Source organism: Megachile rotundata, chromosome 5 (assembly GCF_050947335.1).
Source record: "Megachile rotundata isolate GNS110a chromosome 5, iyMegRotu1, whole genome shotgun sequence".
Taxonomy (NCBI): Eukaryota; Metazoa; Arthropoda; class Insecta; order Hymenoptera; family Megachilidae; genus Megachile; species Megachile rotundata.
The window spans coordinates 8,598,935-8,619,603 of record NC_134987.1 but is presented as its reverse complement, the minus strand read 5'-3'; the positions used below and the strand labels follow the sequence as shown (position 1 = coordinate 8,619,603).

The 20,669-nt window shown below is 32.8% G+C and overlaps 4 protein-coding genes across 18 annotated transcripts; 1 reads left to right on the top strand and 3 right to left on the bottom strand.

The window, feature by feature from the left end:
• Positions 1 to 117: 117 nt before the first annotated feature.
• On the bottom strand, positions 118 to 2,563 carry LOC100876517 (zinc finger protein 277). Of its 3 annotated transcripts, none has more exons than XM_012291324.2 (9): positions 2,173 to 2,563; positions 1,932 to 2,068; positions 1,650 to 1,866; positions 1,400 to 1,577; positions 1,126 to 1,328; positions 903 to 1,065; positions 619 to 831; positions 407 to 549; positions 118 to 327 (listed from the first exon to the last, which is right to left on the bottom strand). In XM_012291324.2, exons 2-9 carry the CDS (start codon positions 1,942 to 1,944, stop codon positions 207 to 209), a joined length of 1,251 nt encoding a protein of 416 aa, XP_012146714.2. In that variant the 5' UTR covers positions 1,945 to 2,068; positions 2,173 to 2,563; the 3' UTR covers positions 118 to 206. The 3 variants fall into 3 exon arrangements, with proteins under 3 accessions (XP_012146714.2, XP_012146713.2, XP_012146712.2); XM_012291323.2 differs by having other exon boundaries at positions 1,932 to 2,215; positions 2,293 to 2,563; XM_012291322.2 differs by having other exon boundaries at positions 1,932 to 2,215; positions 2,297 to 2,563.
• Positions 2,564 to 4,850: 2,287 nt separating this feature from the next.
• On the bottom strand, positions 4,851 to 6,339 carry Alg3 (Alg3, alpha-1,3- mannosyltransferase). The gene has a single exon (XM_003705773.3). It carries the CDS (start codon positions 6,337 to 6,339, stop codon positions 5,029 to 5,031), a length of 1,311 nt encoding a protein of 436 aa, XP_003705821.2. The 3' UTR covers positions 4,851 to 5,028.
• A 354-nt stretch (positions 6,340 to 6,693) lies between these two features.
• Positions 6,694 to 17,634, top strand: Manf (mesencephalic astrocyte-derived neurotrophic factor). Of its 12 annotated transcripts, none has more exons than XR_013038223.1 (8): positions 6,694 to 6,904; positions 7,180 to 7,278; positions 7,353 to 7,477; positions 7,568 to 7,709; positions 7,783 to 7,973; positions 12,695 to 12,726; positions 12,810 to 12,971; positions 17,340 to 17,634. XR_013038223.1 is itself a non-coding variant. In XM_076531926.1 (6 exons), the coding sequence occupies exons 2-5, from the start codon at positions 7,194 to 7,196 to the stop codon at positions 7,956 to 7,958; spliced, it is 528 nt and encodes a 175-aa protein (XP_076388041.1). In that variant the 5' UTR covers positions 6,694 to 6,904; positions 7,180 to 7,193; the 3' UTR covers positions 7,959 to 7,973; positions 17,340 to 17,634. The 12 variants fall into 12 exon arrangements, 6 of the variants coding, with proteins under 6 accessions (XP_076388041.1, XP_076388042.1, XP_076388043.1 ...); XR_013038222.1 differs by having other exon boundaries at positions 17,337 to 17,634; XR_013038221.1 differs by lacking the exon at positions 17,340 to 17,634 and adding an exon at positions 13,699 to 14,022.
• On the bottom strand, positions 8,868 to 20,497 carry LOC100876625 (sushi, von Willebrand factor type A, EGF and pentraxin domain-containing protein 1). Of its 2 annotated transcripts, XM_076531896.1 has the most exons (32): positions 19,965 to 20,497; positions 19,596 to 19,883; positions 19,251 to 19,506; positions 18,850 to 19,044; positions 18,628 to 18,792; positions 17,669 to 17,851; positions 17,328 to 17,540; positions 16,849 to 17,049; positions 16,498 to 16,746; positions 16,152 to 16,400; positions 15,815 to 16,027; positions 15,608 to 15,702; positions 15,136 to 15,436; positions 14,864 to 15,076; positions 14,627 to 14,788; positions 14,092 to 14,388; positions 13,707 to 13,849; positions 13,536 to 13,635; positions 13,243 to 13,456; positions 12,808 to 12,964; positions 12,636 to 12,725; positions 12,399 to 12,508; positions 12,155 to 12,327; positions 11,842 to 12,056; positions 11,561 to 11,768; positions 10,966 to 11,139; positions 10,805 to 10,896; positions 10,618 to 10,754; positions 9,640 to 10,549; positions 9,417 to 9,570; positions 9,164 to 9,343; positions 8,868 to 9,105 (listed from the first exon to the last, which is right to left on the bottom strand). In XM_076531896.1, exons 1-32 carry the CDS (start codon positions 20,238 to 20,240, stop codon positions 8,936 to 8,938), a joined length of 6,783 nt encoding a protein of 2,260 aa, XP_076388011.1. In that variant the 5' UTR covers positions 20,241 to 20,497; the 3' UTR covers positions 8,868 to 8,935. The 2 variants fall into 2 exon arrangements, with proteins under 2 accessions (XP_076388011.1, XP_076388012.1); XM_076531897.1 differs by lacking the exons at positions 18,850 to 19,044; positions 19,251 to 19,506; positions 19,596 to 19,883; positions 19,965 to 20,497 and having other exon boundaries at positions 18,525 to 18,666.
• Positions 20,498 to 20,669: the final 172 nt, after the last annotated feature.

The window sequence follows — 20,669 nt, the reverse complement described above, 5'->3', positions numbered from 1 at the left end:
AATATTATTTAAAAGATGAATGAACCTTGCTCATTATGTTAAAATAGCATTATAGAAACTATATTCACATTTCTGATTAAACTTGCCCTACATACCTAGTGTCTATAATATTTCAAATTAAATTTATATTAACTTTTTAATAATATTATTTACAAATTCACTCTAAACATACATAATTAAAGTAAAATATCTTTACATAATCATTACTAAGTTGACATTTCACAAACTGACTTTGTAACATTTTCAACATCACTGTCCTCATCACTGCTACCATTTGTATCCAAATTATATAAAAAAGAATCATTTTCACACATAGGGAAATAAAACCTAAAATTTCATATTGTTACATATTAACTTAAATTAACTTAAAAATACATTACTATTTTATATGTTATAATATACTAACTCTGGTTGATCCCATATCTTTTGTGCAGGTATTTTAAAGTGATTGTGTTCTTTCATATGTTCCAAGACATTATTAATTCTTACTTCACAAAAAATACAATGTTGTAAATAAATTTGTCTTCTCACATAATTTATCACTTTTACCTGTTTTAAAGTTAGAATTTTAATAAATTATTATTTTATTACTTCAAATACAAAATTTGACAATGTTACCTTGTGATAAAATGTTAGTCCCTTTGTTGCATCTTTAAAATCAAAATCATGATTTGTTTTCATATGGGTAAGAATATCATGAAAGTTCTTGTCATTATAATTACAAAATAAACATGATATATTAACACCTTCATCATCATCCCAATCAGACCATGTATCTTCATCTTCATTTTCACTACTTTGATCTTCTGCTCTCCTTTCTTTAAAATGAGTCTAAACATATTAAAATTCAAATATTCCTAACTAACATTTAAAATAATTATCAACAATTAAAAAACAAATACCTGTTTATGCCTCCAAGATTTTCCAGGTTCCAAATAGTTGTTTATGTAAAATTTGTCATATTCTTTATTATTAGGATTTATACGTTTATGCAACTTTTTACGCATATGTTCTTTTAGCACTGTACGGTCTTTGAACAATTTCTCACAGTATATACATATTAAACTAAAAAAAAATTTATTAAAGTAGTGTATGTTGAATTATGTTATGTTTATTGAAACTTACTTTTCTATAGTAGTTTGAATCTTATCTAAAAGTTCATCTATGAACACCAAATTATCTGGCTTTCCCAAATACAAATTATGTTTTTGTGCCAAATGCTTTACATATGTGATACGTAAGCCTGAAAATTCCATTCGACAAAAGATACAACCACGTTTGAAGTTTGTATCAGTTCTCTCATTTGTTTGTACACTTAAAACCCATTCCTTGAAACAACAAGAAGTGTTATTATATTGTCCAATAAAACGTATATAAAATTAATATAAATTATCAATACCAATCTAGCTCTATGTATTTCATCTCTCACGGCCTTATCTTCAGAGATGCAATCAGAAAGTAAATAATATGTTTCATTTTCACTTGGTTTACCATCAGGTGTACATTTCATTAATACAGTTGTACAATATGTAGTTAGAGGTTCTTTTTCAAACTTAATGCCCCAATAATGTATATAACTAAAAGCAATTCAGAATAAAGAATTTTATTAACAGGTATAAAATATAAAATTGTATACAAGGGATTCAGACCTTTTTAAACTTGCAATTTTCCAAACATCTCCTATTACAAGTCTATGTTCTTTAAATAAATGAATTAAAAGATCTTCTTCGTTCTGAGGAAGAACAAACTTTAAACTACATAAAAGGCATTTTGTAGCATAAGGTTTATCATCAAGTCCAATAAATTGAGATTTATATACAGCTGTATTTTGGTCACTAACATTTGGTAATGAATTTTTATGGCTTTCTATAACATAATATCATATAATAATTTTCAAATTTATAACTGAAATTTAAATTTACAAAACATACCTTCAGAATTCATAATTACGAAATTTTTAGTAACCAGACTAATTTCCGATTAAATTTATAAAATTTATAAGTTTATCTTCAAAATTTCCCTTATGATAGGTTACATATCTACTGTTTAGTGTATAATAACATTGCACCTATTGAAATATTTTCATTTATTTTTGACCAAATGCATATAGGAAAACCAATTATTTCATAATTTCATAATTGTTAAATATCACAGAAATATTAACATTCTTGCAAAGGGTTCATATAATCACATGTTTCCGGTGTTTCCTATATAGCTGTCAAAATAAGATAAAAGCTTTTTTATTGTACTCTCATTTCCTTGTAGAATGTGTTACTGTGTAGAATGTTTTACCGACATATATTTTATGGTTATCACAGAAGTAATTTCCTATTGGATAAAAATTACTAGGTTTGTTTGATTAGGCGCTTCGCGCCTAGCCTAACAATGTTGAGCGAGCAAGTAAATTTCACGCTACAACAAAAATAGTCAACCGTGTCATCCGGTTGAATTGGTTGAGTGGTGCAAGAGAAAAGCGTGGACAAAAAAGTTGAAAAGTCAAGCGCGAGCAAATTCAATTTTGCATTAAAGTCTACGAGGATATGGTTTTTCGGTAATTATTCTTCCGTGGCATGCGCGGGCGGCGCGTAGGAGGAATATACACGACAATGAGTATGCAAAATCGTTAATTAACTCACTTTCTGAGCACAGTTTATGAACTTTTATGATTAAAGAATGGTCAGCAATGCATTATTTACATGGTTCGATCATAAAAGTTCATAAATCATGTTCGGGTAATGAGTAATTAATTATTTTGTATCAGCATTGCGATATGTACATGAGCCGCCAATGTCAATTCTACTGCGCATGCAAAGTGCAATATTTCGGCACTTTGACGACGTAGTATGGTTCCTGAGGCATTTAGAAACAAATTTCTATTAGGGTTTGATGCGTTTTAATGCCTAATAAAGCCAGAAAATCAATTTCTGTCGAATTCGGTCCAAAACGGTACATGTGGCGCCATCTAGCGGCGAGCGGCGGAACTACGAAAAACTAAAATTTCGATTTTCTCGAAAACTAGGCACTTTTCCGAAATTCTGAGATATACAAATTGTTCCTTATCGCTTACGGAATCGAATGAGTACTTTCATAGCTCTCTAGGACTCTTATTAAAGAAATTAGAAAAATAGCCCATTTCATGGACCAAAAAATTGCCGTCCATCTAGCGGTGAAAGTTGGAACTACAAAAATAGAAAATCGAGATTTTCTCGAAAACTAGGGACTTTTTCGAAATTCTGAGATATACAAATTTTTCCTTGTCACCTAAGGAATCGATCGAATATAATTATAGCCTGCTAGGGCCATTATTAAAGAAAATAGAAAAATAGCCCATTTCATGGACTAAAAAATTGGCGTCCATCTAGCGGTGAAAGTTGGAACTACAGTAATATAAAAATGCGATTTTCTCGAAAATTAGCAAACTTTGAGTACTTCTGAGGCTCAGAAAGTGTTATGTGATCGCATTAGAACCAAAATAAAGCAATAAAAGTTTCCTGAAAGCTTTAATAAAGAAAATGAAAAATATGTCATTTTATGGAGAAAATTTGTGGCGCCATCTAGCGGCGAAACTGCGAACTAAACTGAAAAAACGTATGTCCGAAAACGCGTTAAAGGGTCAAATAAAAATTGATTTTTCTGGGCTTAATAGGCAAAAAAATGTATAACTTATTCAACAAAAATTGCTTTAAAATTTTTTAAGGAGCATACTACGTCGTCAAAGTTGCGAAATATTACTTTTTATATTTTTCCTTAACGCGTGTTCGGACATACGTTTTTTCAGTTTAGTTCGCAGTTTCGCCGCTAGATGGCGCCACAAATTTTCTCCAAAAATGACATATTTTTCATTTTCTTTATTAAAGCTTTCAGGAAACTTTTATTGCTTTATTTTGGTTCTAATGCGATCACATAACACTTTCTGAGCCTCAGAAGTACTCAAAGTTTGCTAATTTTCGAGAAAATCGCATTTTTATATTACTGTAGTTCCAACTTTCACCGCTAGATGGACGCCAATTTTTTAGTCCATGAAATGGGCTATTTTTCTATTTTCTTTAATAATGGCCCTAGCAGGCTATAATTATATTCGATCGATTCCTTAGGTGACAAGGAAAAATTTGTATATCTCAGAATTTCGAAAAAGTCCCTAGTTTTCGAGAAAATCTCGATTTTCTATTTTTGTAGTTCCAACTTTCACCGCTAGATGGACGGCAATTTTTTGGTCCATGAAATGGGCTATTTTTCTAATTTCTTTAATAAGAGTCCTAGAGAGCTATGAAAGTACTCATTCGATTCCGTAAGCGATAAGGAACAATTTGTATATCTCAGAATTTCGGAAAAGTGCCTAGTTTTCGAGAAAATCGAGATTTTAGTTTTTCGTAGTTCCGCCGCTCGCCGCTAGATGGCGCCACCTGTACCGTTTTGGACCGAATTCTACAAAAATTGATTTCCTGGTTTTATTAGGCATCAAAACGCATCAAATCCTAATAGAAATTTGTTTCGAAATGCCTCCTGAACCATACTGCGTCGTCAAAGTGCCGAAATATTCATTTTTTTATTTTCCTTATATGCGTGCGCGGACCCTTACTTTTTAGGATCAGTTTTTTCAGTGATTATTCGTTCGTGGCAAGTCCGATTTAAATTTTTTTTTGCTATGTCCATCTGGATGTACATACGCATGTACATGCAAAATTTGACGAGAATTGGTTGAGTGGTGCAAAAGAAAAACGCGGACAAAGAAGTTGCAAAGTCAAGTATAAGAGCTCCGCTCGCCTTCGGCTCGCTCGCTCAATGAACGCACAACAATACAATCAAATACGAAATAATTTTTCAAGGGATATACGTAATAACCACAATAATTTAAATTTCAAAAATACATGTATTTACACTTTCTTGTTAACAATACAGTTTTTACATTTTATGAACACCATGTAACAGTTTCTTAAAAATGTCTTAAATGTTAACAATCTAACAATATAGTGGAAGATACATGTAAAAAGGGAAAAGGAAAAGTAGACACATGTCATATTAAAATTTTTATTTTTCTTTTTCATTCTTAGACTTATTTCTTATGAAACCAAATAATAACATTAAATGGCATACATGTAATGAAATACTACTAAAAATGGTACTTGGATAAGTATTCCAACATAACTCTATTACTCCCAAAATGGTCAACTTTATTACAGTCTTGTAATCTGTGCACCATGCAATGTAAGGTAGTGTATGATAGTACCATATATAAAATTGATAATGCAATGATCTACTAAATACTATACCGATAAAATTTGCAGCAAAAAATGGGAAAATAAACAACTGACTCATGTTAGACATATCTACTTTTTCTTTCTTCTTTAGTTGTAATTGTACATTTTCTTCTATATATTTTAATTTTGCATATGATTTCATGTATTTAATCCATGTTGGTACAAAGTAAATTATAGTTAATATATGTAACACTAACAGTAATATATGAAAGTATGGATGAACAAAAATATTTTCTGATAAAAATCTCCAATTTACAGTCCATTTGAATTCAAAAACTCTTCCAAAATTAAAAGCACCTATTATATATGCAAGTGGATTATTAAGCAAGAAAGGAAGACCCAATATTAACTGAATGGAAGCACAAATAAATAAATGTACAGCTGTCTTAATTAAACCTAAATTACATAAATATGCAATTAAAAGTGCAGGTGCAAATAACAAAATATTCATTTTCACAGATACTGCTAAACTATAAAAAATGCTCCCTAAATACCAATGATTATCCAGAAATGCATTGAGGCTAGCAAACAATAGCACCATTGCAACTGGATCATTGAAAAGTCTCAAAGTAAATATAGAATGAACTCTATAAGATGTACAACACATAATAATTAAAACATATGGAGGTACTTTTTTAGTTTTTGCATAAATGCGAAAAACCAAGGTGAGCAATATTATATAGAGAACTGCAAAGAAGTACTGTGCTATTTTTATGTTTGTTCCATGTCCTGTGATGAAGTGTAACATAGAAAATATGTAAACAAATCCTGCAGGATAGACTAATGGGCCAGTATCACCTCGCAATTTCGAGTAGTCCAATGTTCCATTCAAAAAGCCTTCGACTTCTTGCATGTACGCCTTCCAGTCAATTTCTGTGTATGGTACTTTCTCGATAACCAAAACATTTAAAATGATTTCCAAAACAATGAACACTCTTCCAATTATGATTAATTTTCTTGGATCTGTGAATAAGGAAGTGAATTTTTCCCATTCTAAATAGTTTTCGTACCAATTCTTGGTACTTTTCTTTGAAGTTTTTATTGAATTCAGGTTAGACCGAAGTTCTCTGCGCGGTGCCATATTGGTATGGATACACGTGTTATCTTGACTTGTTCTTAGGAGGCGTTTACACTAAATTTTCAACAATATTACGAATAATAGCAAGAGTAGGAACAAAAATAAAAACAAAAGTATTCGCAATTTAGTGTGAACAATCGCTGAATGCAAGCAAGTGTTTATAGAGTTATAAAAAATTCGAATGTTTCGTCTGCTTGTTCGTAATTGTTCTTAGTGGATAATATGGATATCCGGTAGGTTGTTCAAATATTTCCTTACATGTTCTACCAATCACTAAAAACCATGACAAACGTGAGTCACATTATGTTCGACCAATCAGGATTCGCCAGCTGGGATTCCGGGCTTTTGACAGAATCCAACGTGTATAAAACGGAGCGTGAATGAGACCGATGTAGTTAAATTAAGAAATTGAATGAAATATTTAGTGCACAAAGTAAAGGATTTAGTGTAATTGTGTTAGAAGTTGATCAAAATATTTTTTACGTGATATACAAGTTATATTATTGGTGCAGCAATATATAAGTTAAATCTTATTGCTATTTTTAATAACCTAGTAAACATAGTAAACGTAAGTATTTTTAAAAGAGCAATACCCTCTGTTTCCTTTTTTCATTAATCTACTAGTTGCATATTAATATCTTGTTTTTTGTGTTAAAACATACACCTTAATTCCAATTTTATGTACCATTACAAATTGAAGAAACTTTTTTAGTATTAATACAAATTTAATATGTTGAGCTAAAATGAAATAAATTTATTCTCAAAGATTATATGATATAAATTATTATCCTGTTATTAATACTTTATGTCACATTAAATTACTGAATTATTGTTTTTTTGCAGATTATACATTCAAAATGAATAATAAAATGCTATTAACTTTCATTGTAATTATTGGAATTATATCAGCTATTACAGCTTTAAAGAATGATGAGTGTGAAGGTAATTATATTTCATTTGTTTTCCTTTATTCTTTAATTATCTTTATGAGCTCCATTAATCTGTCAATATTACAGTATGCATTTCTACTGTGGATAAATTTGTTAAGACTTTAAGTGATGATGTAAAGAAAGATACAAAGAAAATAGAAGCAGCATTTAAAGAATTTTGTAAAGGTACTAAATCTAAGGAAAACAGATTTGTAAGTATTTGCAACAATGAACAAATATTAATAACTTCTGACAATGATTATATCAGTTTATAAATAATGTTATTTAATCATCTTTTCTAGTGCTACTATCTAGGTGGTTTGAAAGAATCTGCAACAGGTATTTTAAGTGAATTGAGTAAACCTATATCTTGGTCTATGCCTGCAAATAAAGTTTGTGAAAAACTAAAAAAGATGGATGCTCAAATTTGTGACTTGAGATTTGGTATGTTTAATTTATATTATTTCCATACAGATGTATTTTTTTTCTAAACTATAACAATACCATTTAATTCCAGAGAAACAAATTGATATCAATACTGTGGATCTGAAGAAACTCAAAGTGCGTGATTTAAAAAAGATCTTGAGTGAATGGGATGAATCGTGCGAGGGATGCATAGAAAAGACAGATTTTATTAAGCGAATTGAAGAACTCAAACCAAAATATTCTCATAGTTCAAAAACAGAACTCTGAAAAGTGTTAAGTGATGTAGGTAAATTATTAGGTTAATATGGCTAAGCTTTTTAATATTATTTTTTACAAAACTGGAAACATAATTTATTCTCCTTGAAAAACCATTTTGTAAAACTATTTAATGACATTTTTAAATGCCAGTATAGATATATAAATTCAGTAAATAATGTTAAATTGTATTTCTTTAAATTGTATTGATTAAGCAATATCTTAGATGTAAAATAGGAATATTGAGCAATGAAATTTGTTTAATAGGCTAATTCCTTTTAGTGTAGCCATATTAATGCAATTTAAGTATCATAAAAGGTGCTCCATTTTTTATCATACCAATCTTAGACAAACATAAATCGGTCAAATTTTCCGTACTAAGACGTACTTACCGTTTTAATTTCCATTGCTTTTCATCAGCTACTCTGATACAGTGCGTTTATACATGTATGAATCCTATTTATACCAAAATGTGATGTTCTGTATGAACAAATGTATATGTGGTAAATTACTAATAATGTGCTGTTACATATATTTATTTTTTTCTTTCTTTATACATAACACTAACAAAATATTACTAACATCTGAAACATATTATTATATTACAATATTTTTGATCAGTTGCATATAATAATACATAAAAGTTTGATTTTATCAACTAATTTAGATAAAATCAGCAGTCCAACAAATGCTCAGTATTATACACTTGTTAATCAGTTAAAGTCACTTTTACTTCGTTCAGGAATAATAATATAATACAAACATAAGTGTGTAGAATATCTTAAGTATAGAGTTGAAATTCATTGACAGATTGTTTGATTGTATAGTAATATTATTTTGTAAAGACATATTTACGAGATGTAAAATGGAAAAGTCATTAAAGATTTAATAATTGTGGCATTTAATAAAAAAACTGTCAGACAAATTTGCTACGATGGTTTATTGTAGATTCATGAATGAAATTATAGCTATATTAGTAATCTCCCATGCTAAAGCCTGTCGCAAATGGGTGGATCACTCCACTGCCCATTTGCTTTACATGTAATTAATCCTTGCTTTTTACCATCAGGACATACATAAGTTAACTGATCTTGATACAAGTATGAGCGACCACGAATGGTAACACCGGCTGGAAGTTTTGGTTTATTGCACGAAAGTCCTACAAAAATTAGTTAGTAGAAGAAATCTGACACAATATTGTACATTCTAAAACTTACTGGAACATTTGCTAAATGCTCTAGACCATTTTCCATTAGCAAGGCACCTCATATTCGGTTGCCCAAACATTATATATCCCGGCAAACATTTATAAGTGATTATATCACCAAATGTAAAATTTGCTATTTCCACAGCCAGCACTGCATTTGTAAGTTTAGGTGGTTTTCCACATGCTACAGCTAAAGGAAATAAACTACGTTATATTTTTAATAATATTTCAGAATATAAGTTCCATAATATCTTAGATCTTACGTTTGCAAGAAGGAGTAGCAGACCAAGTACCGTTTGTTAAACAAACAGACGTTTGATTTCCATCAATAATATAACCTTGATGACATTTGAATGTAATGATGCTGTTAATTATTCTCGAATAATTGCTATTAACAATGTATCCATATTCTGGAATCTAATAGTACATCTATTTTAATTCTTTGGATCAACATTTATAATCAAAAGACAATTCTACATTACTTACTGTGACTGGATCACACATAAGATCTTTACAAATATCATTCATTTTATTGTTAAATAAATCTTCAATTGTAGTAGTATTCAATTTTAAACTAGTTATTTCCCATTTACCATGTTCATTACAAAACCATGTTAAATTAAAAACAGGTTCATCAATGTCCTCATTGTTTAGTTTGACTTCTATATTATTTTTGCAACTAAGAATTATTCTCTTCATGTAAGTATAGCCTTCTACAAAGTATTCTATGTTCTCGTAAGAGCCACTGAAATAATCTCTGTTGTTCCATTTAATGTTTTGATTATTTCTTGTACTATCTGTGTAATTGTCTTGATTCATCTCATTAAAATGTCGAAAAACTGGATGATTTGATAGAGAGCATTCCTGAGGTTCACAGTATGAAGACATCGACGACCATTCTTCATTATCCATACAAATTCTAACATCATCCCCAATTATCTTATATCCCACATCACACTTTACCAGAATTTCCGACCCAACAACAAATTGCTCTTCCAAAAATTCGTTCTCCTCAAAACTATCCTCGCTCGTTTCTGACGTAAATTCCAAATTTGTAAAATTATGTGGTGTTTTCTTAAAAAGTTCAATGGTATCATTGTTTCTCGTTTTCAAAAGTATTCTAGCTCTTTTCACAGCGCTGGGCCAAGGACATTTTAAAGGTACACAATCAGGAATGAATCCAATCCAAGTACCATTCTCAGTACACCTAAGTTTAAATTCGTTCAAACTATGATTACCCTCAAACTTATATCCTGGGTGACAACTGTATTCAATAACTTCGTCAACATAATAATTTCTGTCGAACGTGTTATTTGCGACTTGTAATGTAAAACTTCTGGTGGATGTTTCTTGCAGATTGTTCGAGTTTTCAGAGATTGCATAGCCATGCTGGATCCTACATTATAAAATTATGTTAAAATTATATAAAATTGGAGTTTAGCAAATTATGTCTGTTTCGATTACTTCTTTGGAGGTGGACATCCATCAGGCACGCACGTGGGCCTCTCGTTATCCCACACTCCAGATTCCAGACATGTTAGGAATCTTTCTCCTACTATGTGAAATCCGACGTCGCACTTGAATTCGATTTGTTGCCCTACCTGTAAAAGGTTATTTATTTCCTTTTCTTTTTTGAATAGCAATTAATTACCTGTAAAATAGAAAGATCGTCTCTTTCATATTCTTCTATCACGTACTCGATGTCGCCATTTTCTGGAGCCAATAAATTCCTACACGTTTTCCCTATTAAAGAAAGTTATTAAAATTATTCTGATTTTTGCAAATAATTATAAATAAAAGCATGACTTTTACCTATACAGATCGGAGGTAATCCACTCCATTTTCCGTCGGCATTACAAACTCTACGTGGATTTCCTCGGAGCTCGTAACCGATTAAGCAAGAATAACGTATTTCATCCCCGAATAAAAATGATCTACCGTGCATACGACCTCGTGGAAAATATCCGGGAAATCCACATTTTCTTCCTCGAGTGAAAATAAACAATTCCTACATTAAATTCTGTGGCAATTGAAACAATGTAAAATGTTCCGAACGTGAGATCTCGAGTTGTTCATGGAATAAAAAATTACAGATATCATTGTTTACAAATGTGTGACAAATTACTATGGTTCTTAAAGGTATTGATGTTTGAGTTTGAAAGATAAGATCTCTTTGTACAAGTGTAGAAAGTTGTTTTAGGTCAAATGGTGGATTTCAGTAGGTAAAAATTGTGTTACAGTTTATGTCTTTCAAAATTCACCACTTGATATGAAACAGCTTAATATCTTATCAAAACTTAATACAATTACTGACAATTTTTTAAAAATTTTCTTAAACATTTTATCAGTACTAAAAAATAATTTTTTCGAAATAAAAGTATGAATAGTATAAAGCTTCTCGTCTTACTGGTACAAACAGGTGTGTAATATCCCTCCCATTGTCCTTGTTTAAGACACTTAATTCTTAAAGATCGATACTCTTTGCCATAAAATCGCACCATGTAGCCATTGTCGCAATAATAGGTGATTTCCAGTGCATCGTCGCTGACATTTATGTTACCTTTGAATGGTACAACTGGCAAAGGACAACCGCGGCAAAACGGACTGCCTAATATCTGAGAATATTTCCTATATAAAATCCCAATAAAAATTCTACGAAACTTTGTATTCGAATAAGCGTGTAATTACCGCGACATCGCCGTGGATATGTTCTTGCACCTGTGACCATGCAATTATGTTACCATTGTATTTGTCGCAGGTGTTGAACAAATGCTTCACATCTGTCATTTTTAAAACTGTGCTCCAAACATCCAGCAGTGTTAATTTTCCTAAAAAGGATTCCAACTCCGAAAATCCACCTCCGACGCGATCTTGTTCTTGACCAATTATTAGGGTTCCACTACCTTTTATTTTTAATATTGTTAAATTGAGAGTCAGTCACTCAATCATAATTTGAAGAAGAATTCATGCGATAATGTTAAATAAATAAAATATTTGGTACCTTGAATTACTGTCCCTTTTGCCAAATGAGTTCCATTGTCTCTCAAAAGTCCATCAATGTACACGTTCCAAGAGCCATTTTGACTTTCCCAGGTGATGCAAATAAAATGCCAATGACCATCGTTTACTTTAATATCAGTCACCACTTTCTGACCATTGATATATATGACCAGTCTACAAGATTAAATTATTTTTGGTGATTTGAAAGAGAGGTATCTTCTTTGTTTACAAGGAACACTTGTTACCCATTATAGTCGGTTAAAGTAAACGCGTTATCGTAATAACTTGTTGCGTAGGATAACACCGTACCGTAGTTAAATGTATCCTTTGACTGCAGCCATAAGCATGTCGTCAACTAAAATTTAATATTTCACACACAATGTTTTACCGTAAAATTGTAAACATTCATCAATGTTTTTATAAAACTTTTATAAAATATTTTATCATTTTGCTGTAATAATAATATGATCATTTTTAAGTACCTCTAAAAGATTCGCTGCAGGACCGCTCATACTAACATAGTCCGTCGTTCCTGATTTAGAAAACTGTATGACATAATCGGACGACAATTCTGTAAGTATAATGTTCAAATAGAAATAAAGAAATGATTTTATTTTTATAAGAAAAATCAAAGATGTTAATTCTATACTTTCCAGTCTCACAATGGCGTCCTGTGAAGGGAACAGAACAAATGCAAGTGTAATTGAAAATCTTGCTAACACAGGTCCCATTATTCAAACATGGAAAACTTTTACAGTGGTCAATCTTTGTTGTACAATTTTCTCCGGTATATCCTTCCACGCATTCGCATCTAACAAGTAAGTCATTATTTTATTGTAAATAACAGATAGATTCTTTTCTGTAAAATTATAGTGGACTCTCGTTATATTGCCGTCGAATTAAATGAAGGTACAAAAACTTCTTGAAGTTAGAAATATGATAGATTGGTCAGAAAACTATATTTTTTATATTGTAGCTATTTAACGTTTGAGGATATGATATGAAATGTAATATTTTATGAGAGCATCTAAAAGTCCGTGTAAACACAGCAATATTACGAAATTCTACTGAATTATTACTTGCTTTCACCTGTAACTCAATCTTGTTGCATCTTGCTCCTCCACATTCACGCAGTACGAATTGCCATTACACGGTATCCAATCACAAGGCAGCAAATTGCAATAACGACCCAGAAAACCGGGTTTGCAAATACATTGCCAGGTATCGTTAACATTTCTACAGGTAGATCCCTCCATGCAAGGTGAAGGATCACAGTAATTCACGGCGGTTTCACAAAACTCCCCTAGATAATATGTATCAGGAATAGAATGTATAAGATTTATTTTTGGTATATCTATTAATTTACATTTGCACAAATATACCTTCAAAGCCATGTTTGCATTCGCATGTGTAATCATTTTCGGTACTCACACATGTACCGTTGTTTCGACAAGGGTTGATAGCGCATTCGTCAATATATAACTATAATCGCATTTTTTATTTGTAATTCATCTTTGTTTAATTTTTATTTTTATTTTAATGAAGGGGATTACCTCACAGTTGCTTCCTGAATATCCGCTCTTGCAGCTGCAGGTGTAACAAACTGTACCGTTCGCGAAAGTTTGCAGGCTGCATGCTCCTTCGTTCAGACATGGGGAAGAATCGCAAGGATTTTGAAATGTTTCACATTTTGAACCTAACAGGAGGAAGAAATTAATAACATACATTATTATACAGTAGATTTATTGTCATTAGTATAATTATACTGAAAAAACTTTTTGATTTATCATGTTACCATGTTCCAAAAATTTTCTTCCAACATCATTAATGACAATATAGTCTATTACAGATAGAGACTTGAAATCGTTACACATGTCTTTTATTCAATAACCTAGTACTATGTTCTTGACTATGTCTTCGTAGATATTAAATACTCACCGATATAATAGTTCAGACATTCGCAACTGAAACTGTCCTCTTCCTGCATACACTGTCCACCGTTCAAACACGATTCCCTTTGACAAATACCATTTTCAATTTCGTACAGTGGCAAGCAATCACTTCGGTCCTTCGTTCCACGATATTTTGTGGTTGTATCAGGTGGACACGGAAGGCAATGAGTTTGTCCGTACTCAGGTTGATAAAATCCAATATTGCACATTAAACAAGGCTCGAGAGTGAAACGTGTAACTTGATAACGTTTCCTTCGGGAATAGTACCCTGGTCTGCATATACCTGAAGAAGTTGAAATACGTTTTGAAACATTTCATTAATATTTGAGTCCTTGTATAATGAAAGTATAATTTAATTTTTTAAGAAAATTTGATTTCATATATTTTTTAAATTTTTGGAGAAAAAATTTGGTGAATTAAATTTTATTTGAGAAGTGCATTGAAGTGCATTTATCGACAGCGTCGTTTATAAAGATTTGGGTTTTGAGCAAACACACCTGCAATATAATTGATATACTTACGTAAACAGTCCCGTGAAGACTTCGAGTGAACTTTCTTTGTGAAAGTGTATTCCGGACAGCGTTTACATTTTAAGGAACCAGTTGTGTCCTGGTATTCGCCGAAAGGACACGACTGACAACGTTTAGTCACCGAATTAAAGAAAGTACCCAATGGACATTTCACTACAGTTCAAATAAAGCAATTATTCGAATAAAACTTCTTACATTTTTTTTAAAAGAATAAAATCGTATATTCACCACAAGTGTGTTTTTTCAAAACAGTCCCTGGATCGCAAATCTCCTGGAAATTCTTGAACACAACATGCAAGTTTAACGCCAGCTTCGCAATTTCTTGATTCGTCTTATCATTTAACAAATTCAATTTTCCAGACTCAGACATCGACTCGATTTTCTGTCTCAACTTTTGTACACCTTCTCGTGGATTGTCAACGTTTTCTTCAATTATTTTTCCTGCATGATCATAAGACTTGTTTGAAAAGAGTCATGAAAATATAACAAGTGACATTTACCTAAAAATTGGAATTTTATTTCAATTTTATCCTTCTTCTTCTTCATTTTTGATTTGGTTTTATTGATATTTGAATTGGTACTTCGTTTTAATTTGTTATCGATAGGATTCTTGATTGGGTGGAGTTCAACATCAGGAATGTTATAGTAATCAAACTCTCTTCGTTTCCTTGTCAAATTTGAATAAATCGTTGAAATATTTTCTTCACATTCAGGGTCGAAGGTGATGAGATTGCACTCGATGTCGTTTCCACAAATATCTAGTAATGTTGACCTCAAGTCGGCGGTAATATATTTGCTGAGCTAAAATAGTGTAATGAACAATTTTCTAGAAAGCACATTCTGTAAGTTATTGTTTGCAATTTTAGATACTGAAATTTTGGGATGTTGAGATGTTGGAACTTCTAGTTAGATGAGCAACAATGAGCTAAGAGAGCAAAGGAAAGAATTAACTAATTAAATGAAAATGCATACTTCGCGAAGGGTAGTTTGATTATCGCAAACGATCGAAACGTTTCCTTCTAAGACAATGCTTCCTTCTTGAGACACTGTTTTAGGAGCACTCGATTCTGCAATAAAAAATAAATCTACGATAGATTAGACATATACTATTACCATCATGGCCGAGTTTTACTCAGAATTTGCATAAAAATTGTATATAAATTAAACCGAATGAAACACCTGAGCAGTCAGGGATATAATGTTCCTCAGTCCAACTGGAACTGTTCGTGTCACACTTCAGTAACAAAATGTCTTCCACGATTTGATGGTTCGAGTCCTCGGTTGCAAATCCAAATCCCTCTTCGCAATTTACTGTACATTCACTAGTGTCGTTTGTCAAGTTAGAACATCTTGAGTAGCTGTTTAGTATCTTTGGAACTTCTTCACAGATATCTAATAATAAAAATGAGACATATGCACCGTAATTAATTCGAAGTAAGAAATCTACATTGTATGAAACTTAGCACTAGACATGGATTATTGTGCAATGTTCTGTGAAATATTAATTAATTACTACCTTTTATAGTAATGTTTAGCACACAACTCGCATTGTTGTCAAACCTATCAATAGCATTGTACACGACTTTCGTCAATCCAATAGGAAACATGTTTTCTCCAGGACTATAGTTCTGTTCAACCTGGACAGGCGTTCTCGAGTTATCGTAGAAACCAGGTTCATCCCAGGTTACGTTATTTACGCCAATTCCATTATCAGTGTAAAATATTGGGGGGTTTATGCAGTTCTCAATCATGGGTGGTTCTTTATCTGACATAAAAATACGATAATAATTACAACTTTTTAATCATAATCATAGTTCTGGTATCGTAATCATAAATGTACACAATAAACAGATGGTTCTTACCAAGAACTTTAACTTTAAATTTGCATCTAGCTTTATTGCCAGATGAGTCTTGCGACACATACACCACCGTGCGTGTACCAATTTTTACTTTCCATGGAAAGCTAATATACGGTTTACTCCATAATGTCGGTGATTCGTCTACGTTATCAACTGTCGTGGGAATTGTCCAATTAACGTAAGCATAATTCTTTCCTGGCAGATTTTCTGTGATAATATCAGGCGGACACGTTATCGAGGGTGGTGTCTTGTCTGAATAAAAAAGAAACATCATCGCAATTTACCCGAGATAAATTTAAAAATCTTACAAGTATCTTCAAACTGAATTGCAAACTATAAGTTTACGAATTTTACCTGCACAACGATTAACGGTTCGACGCTGACTCCAAATACCAGAACGTCCACCACAAGTTTTACTTTTTGGTCCTTCGAGTACGAAACCCTTTTTACATGTAATTGTACAGTTTGTTCCGAACGGTACTTTTTCTGGTCCGGAACAAATTTTGGGAGAAATTTGACCGTTTGCGATTTGCTTCAATGGTTCACATTTTATGGCTGCAAGTGAAGAACATTATTATACAGAGTGATTTTGCAAGTTGGGTCAGACTACCATTTTATTTTAGGTAAAGTTAAAAGAAAATCATAGCACAAAATTTTACACTTAATACTTTTATAAACTGTAGAAGAAAATTTTGCAGTACTCACCAGTTTTACAAATTAATGAAGAATATTTTACAGTGTTTGACAGTTTTATAATTGCACACTATTAAAAGTTTAATAGTTTTCGATATTAAGTCTGTAAGAAGGCTGTTTCATATAAAAATTTCAAATACCTTTGCAAGTAGCTTTAAGTCCATCCCATTGTGCTAATGGAAGGCAGTTACGAATTTTGCTGCCGCGAAGCTGATAACCGATTTCACATCTGAATTGGCAACGAGTATCGATCGGATATGCTGTAGAATTATCTCTGATCCGGTGCTGATCCTCTTCATTTTGACAACGCATACGCCCATGTGCAGGAACACGAAGTGCTGGACAAGTTTTCACTGTAAAATAAAATTATGTAACTTCATATTCTTGAAGAAAAAAATATAACTCATCTCAAATATAATTAAACATTAAATAAAATAATTCTATCTACCTTGTAGATACTATACGATACTTTAAAACTTACGTAAACATTTTGGTTCATTACCAGACCAACTTCCATCCTTCCCACAAAGCTGAATACTATCACCTATGAGATAAAAGCCGATTCTGCATCTTATACCACAGGCTGCGTGCACAACATTGTTGCATGCGCTAGCTTTCACCAAATATCCATTTTCGGGTATTTTCAATTTTGGACACGTTATAACTGCAAATAAGAGAAAAGAAGAATTTTAAATTCACGAATAACTTCAGTACAAATGAATGAAAGCCATTTTCGTTAAATTTGATCCAGGATATATTTATCAAAACTTCGAACAATTCTAAAACTTTTATCTAGTGGATGCAATGGACTCACGCGACTACAGAGCTCGAGATTTCGTTTCCATCATCAAAAATTTTGACGAGAAAGTGAAGAAAGAGAGATGGTCGCAAATAAAATGGTTGCAGAAGTACGAATGGTTATTGGAGGAACAGAAGTACGTTCTTCGATCAAAATTAACCCATGTACGGAAATTCGAAGAATTTCCATAAAGGAATATGTTTTATATAAATTAAAAATTTATTTTACTTATTTACAACTTTACAAATTCTGTGCAAGGGTTAAACTCTATAAGTATCGAATATTCATTGATGATTAATTATAAAGCAAATTAACTGAGGAACTGAAAAATCTGTGCGAGGAAAAACAAACTGTGATTCCTGCAGAGACGTTCGTTCGAGAAGAAGGCAAGACCTGTTTGCCAGCTCCTGTCACAACAAGTGGAGAAGTATTAACAAGAAACTGTTTTTAGTGTAATTAGTAAATGTGCTTTTCTTGCAGTATGGCTGGCTCGCTTCGAAGCCTAAATTTCAGCTAGAAATATACGGTTCTTACATACCAGAGTACCCTGATCCTCTTAAAGACATAAAACCTTTAACTGGAAAGTTTCCTATTCTCGCTCCTGGCAAAGGGTATTACTGGTAACAAGTTAAGGTATTCACCTTCACATTTGTGACCATCTGTGGTAAACCCAGAACCGCAAACGCAATGCTCCACGGAAGTTGCAGGTATTTTGACAGTGACATGATTGGCATCGGGACATGGTACACACATGGACGTTGAATCTCCAGAAATTTCGCCGGAAGCATACGTTCCGTTCGGACAAGCTGAAGAGAAATTGTATTAAAAAATATTTAAAAATGAGTAACAATTGTTTAACTCACGGTGACAAGAATCTCTGAAACCGGAGCCAAAATATCCTGTGGGACAAAGGCAAGAGTAATGACCAGTAGTGGTTCCGCAAGTGCAGGTCGCGAAATTATCGCAGCAATTCCGCTCGTTTCCTTCGCTGATATTCCTGCATAGGAGATTGCAATTATCTGGATATGTCACTGGCACGTATTTGCCCGTTCTCGAATCTGTAACAACGGAAATGGACCGAATTCGCGCTAGATAATTCACGCCTCGTACAATAACCAAGTGCACTTATGGTAATACAGTGTTCCTTAGTTTATTTATTCAACCTTCACAACTCGATAGTATAATCGGTGTTCCATAATTTATTTAATCCTCGTTGATATCAGATTATATTAGACTCGGTATATTTTGATCCAGTTCAACTCACCTTGGTGTAAAGCTCGTCGAGCAAGAGCTTCGAATTCGGAAAAACTATCGAGAAAGTAACTATACGTATATCCAGGATAACTAGCTATATCGTGAAGTTCGTCCACGTTTCCCGTTCGTATTCCAAAAGTGAAGATCGTTGCACCTGCACTTTTCAGAAGGTTCGCCGCAGGTCGAGGGTCACCACCGTTGCTAAACCCATCTGTTATAAGAAACACTGCCTTCCTCGCATTCGGTCGACCCTTCTCCAGAATCCTCTGACAATTATTAATATTTTACTAAATGTTTCTAAAAAGACTTCAATTACATTTGAAGTTATTCTTTATACATGAAGAGGAATGCTTACAAACGCTTCCAACAACGCACCCCTCGTGTACGTTCCACCACCGGTGTAATTAATGTTCTTTAACTGTTTGTTCAACAAATAACACTTATTATCGATCTCACTGCTGCGAGATATTTGATCAACGTTTCGTCTGATGTTTCTTCTACCGCCGAATGTTACTATTGCAACTCTGGTTACCGATGGTTCCACGGAAAAATCGGACAAGAGGTTTTTGACGAAGTTCAGTTCACTCTGGAAATTTTTTAGGCCGACTGATCCTGATGCGTCGACAAGAAATACTAATTCCATCTGATAATTATTTTCAAATATAATAAGTAGATTAAGTTTATATTTTTGTTTATTGAAAATTACAAACATAACATCGACTACCTGATCAGTTTCGTTCCTCAAGCGATCGACATGAATTTTCAAAAGACGCGACAGAGTATTCGCTTTATTCTTGAACGTTCTTTGAATGTTCTCCAAGCTTTTATTAAACGCATGATTCGCGTGTCTTCTTTCCTTGAAATCGACAATTAACCCTGTATCAACCGAACCCACTTCGAAACCTTCGAATCTGCTAAAATCATGGAAATACGCAATCGCGATCAACAAACGAGACAGCAAACCGATCAGTATACATTTCCTTGCGACGGAGCTAATCATCTTTGCAATTTACATGCTTCACAAATTTCTCTATAAAATTTGATTCCGTGATTTTACGATAGTTTGAATTTTGTCATAATCTTTTTGCGGATTGCCTTTCGTCGACGTTTGCACATATCATTCGAGTATTTCTCTTTGAAACTCGTGGGTCACGTGGTTTTGGAAAAAGAAATCCGACGATGTTTCGCGATACACGAGGCGCGAAACCGATCTAAAATGGCGAACTGCCGTGAAGGCACTTATTTCCGGTGGAACATCGAAAGATCGACTAACTGCCACTTTGGGCCAAACTGGTGCTACTTGTTCGACGGGGGAATCGTGTAAACGAGTGTTCAAGTTGTGTCCGAGCTTTGAAAAGTTGAGAACAAGGGACTCTCTGTTCCGTTTATGTATACCATGCACACGTGTTCATTCTCATCGACTGATCTC

Excerpts from the sequence above, each read along its gene's own strand:
- LOC100876625 (XM_076531896.1), bottom strand. The coding sequence starts at position 20,240 with ATGATTAGCTCCGTCGCAAGGAAATGTATACTGATCGGTTTGCTGTCT. Across the intron at positions 19,884-19,964 it reads TGAGGAACGAAACTGATCAG|ATGGAATTAGTATTTCTTGT; the intron begins GTAGTCGATGTT and ends AATAATTATCAG. Across the intron at positions 9,106-9,163 it reads AGCATTTAGCAAATGTTCCA|GACTTTCGTGCAATAAACCA; the intron begins GTAAGTTTTAGA and ends TAATTTTTGTAG.
- Manf (XM_076531926.1), top strand. The coding sequence starts at position 7,194 with ATGAATAATAAAATGCTATTAACTTTCATTGTAATTATTGGAATTATA. Across the intron at positions 7,279-7,352 it reads AAAGAATGATGAGTGTGAAG|TATGCATTTCTACTGTGGAT; the intron begins GTAATTATATTT and ends TCAATATTACAG. Across the intron at positions 7,478-7,567 it reads AATCTAAGGAAAACAGATTT|TGCTACTATCTAGGTGGTTT; the intron begins GTAAGTATTTGC and ends CATCTTTTCTAG.
- Alg3 (XM_003705773.3), bottom strand. The coding sequence starts at position 6,339 with ATGGCACCGCGCAGAGAACTTCGGTCTAACCTGAATTCAATAAAAACT.
- LOC100876517 (XM_012291324.2), bottom strand. Across the intron at positions 832-902 it reads AATCTTGGAGGCATAAACAG|ACTCATTTTAAAGAAAGGAG; the intron begins GTATTTGTTTTT and ends TAATATGTTTAG. Across the intron at positions 328-406 it reads AAGATATGGGATCAACCAGA|GTTTTATTTCCCTATGTGTG; the intron begins GTTAGTATATTA and ends ATGAAATTTTAG.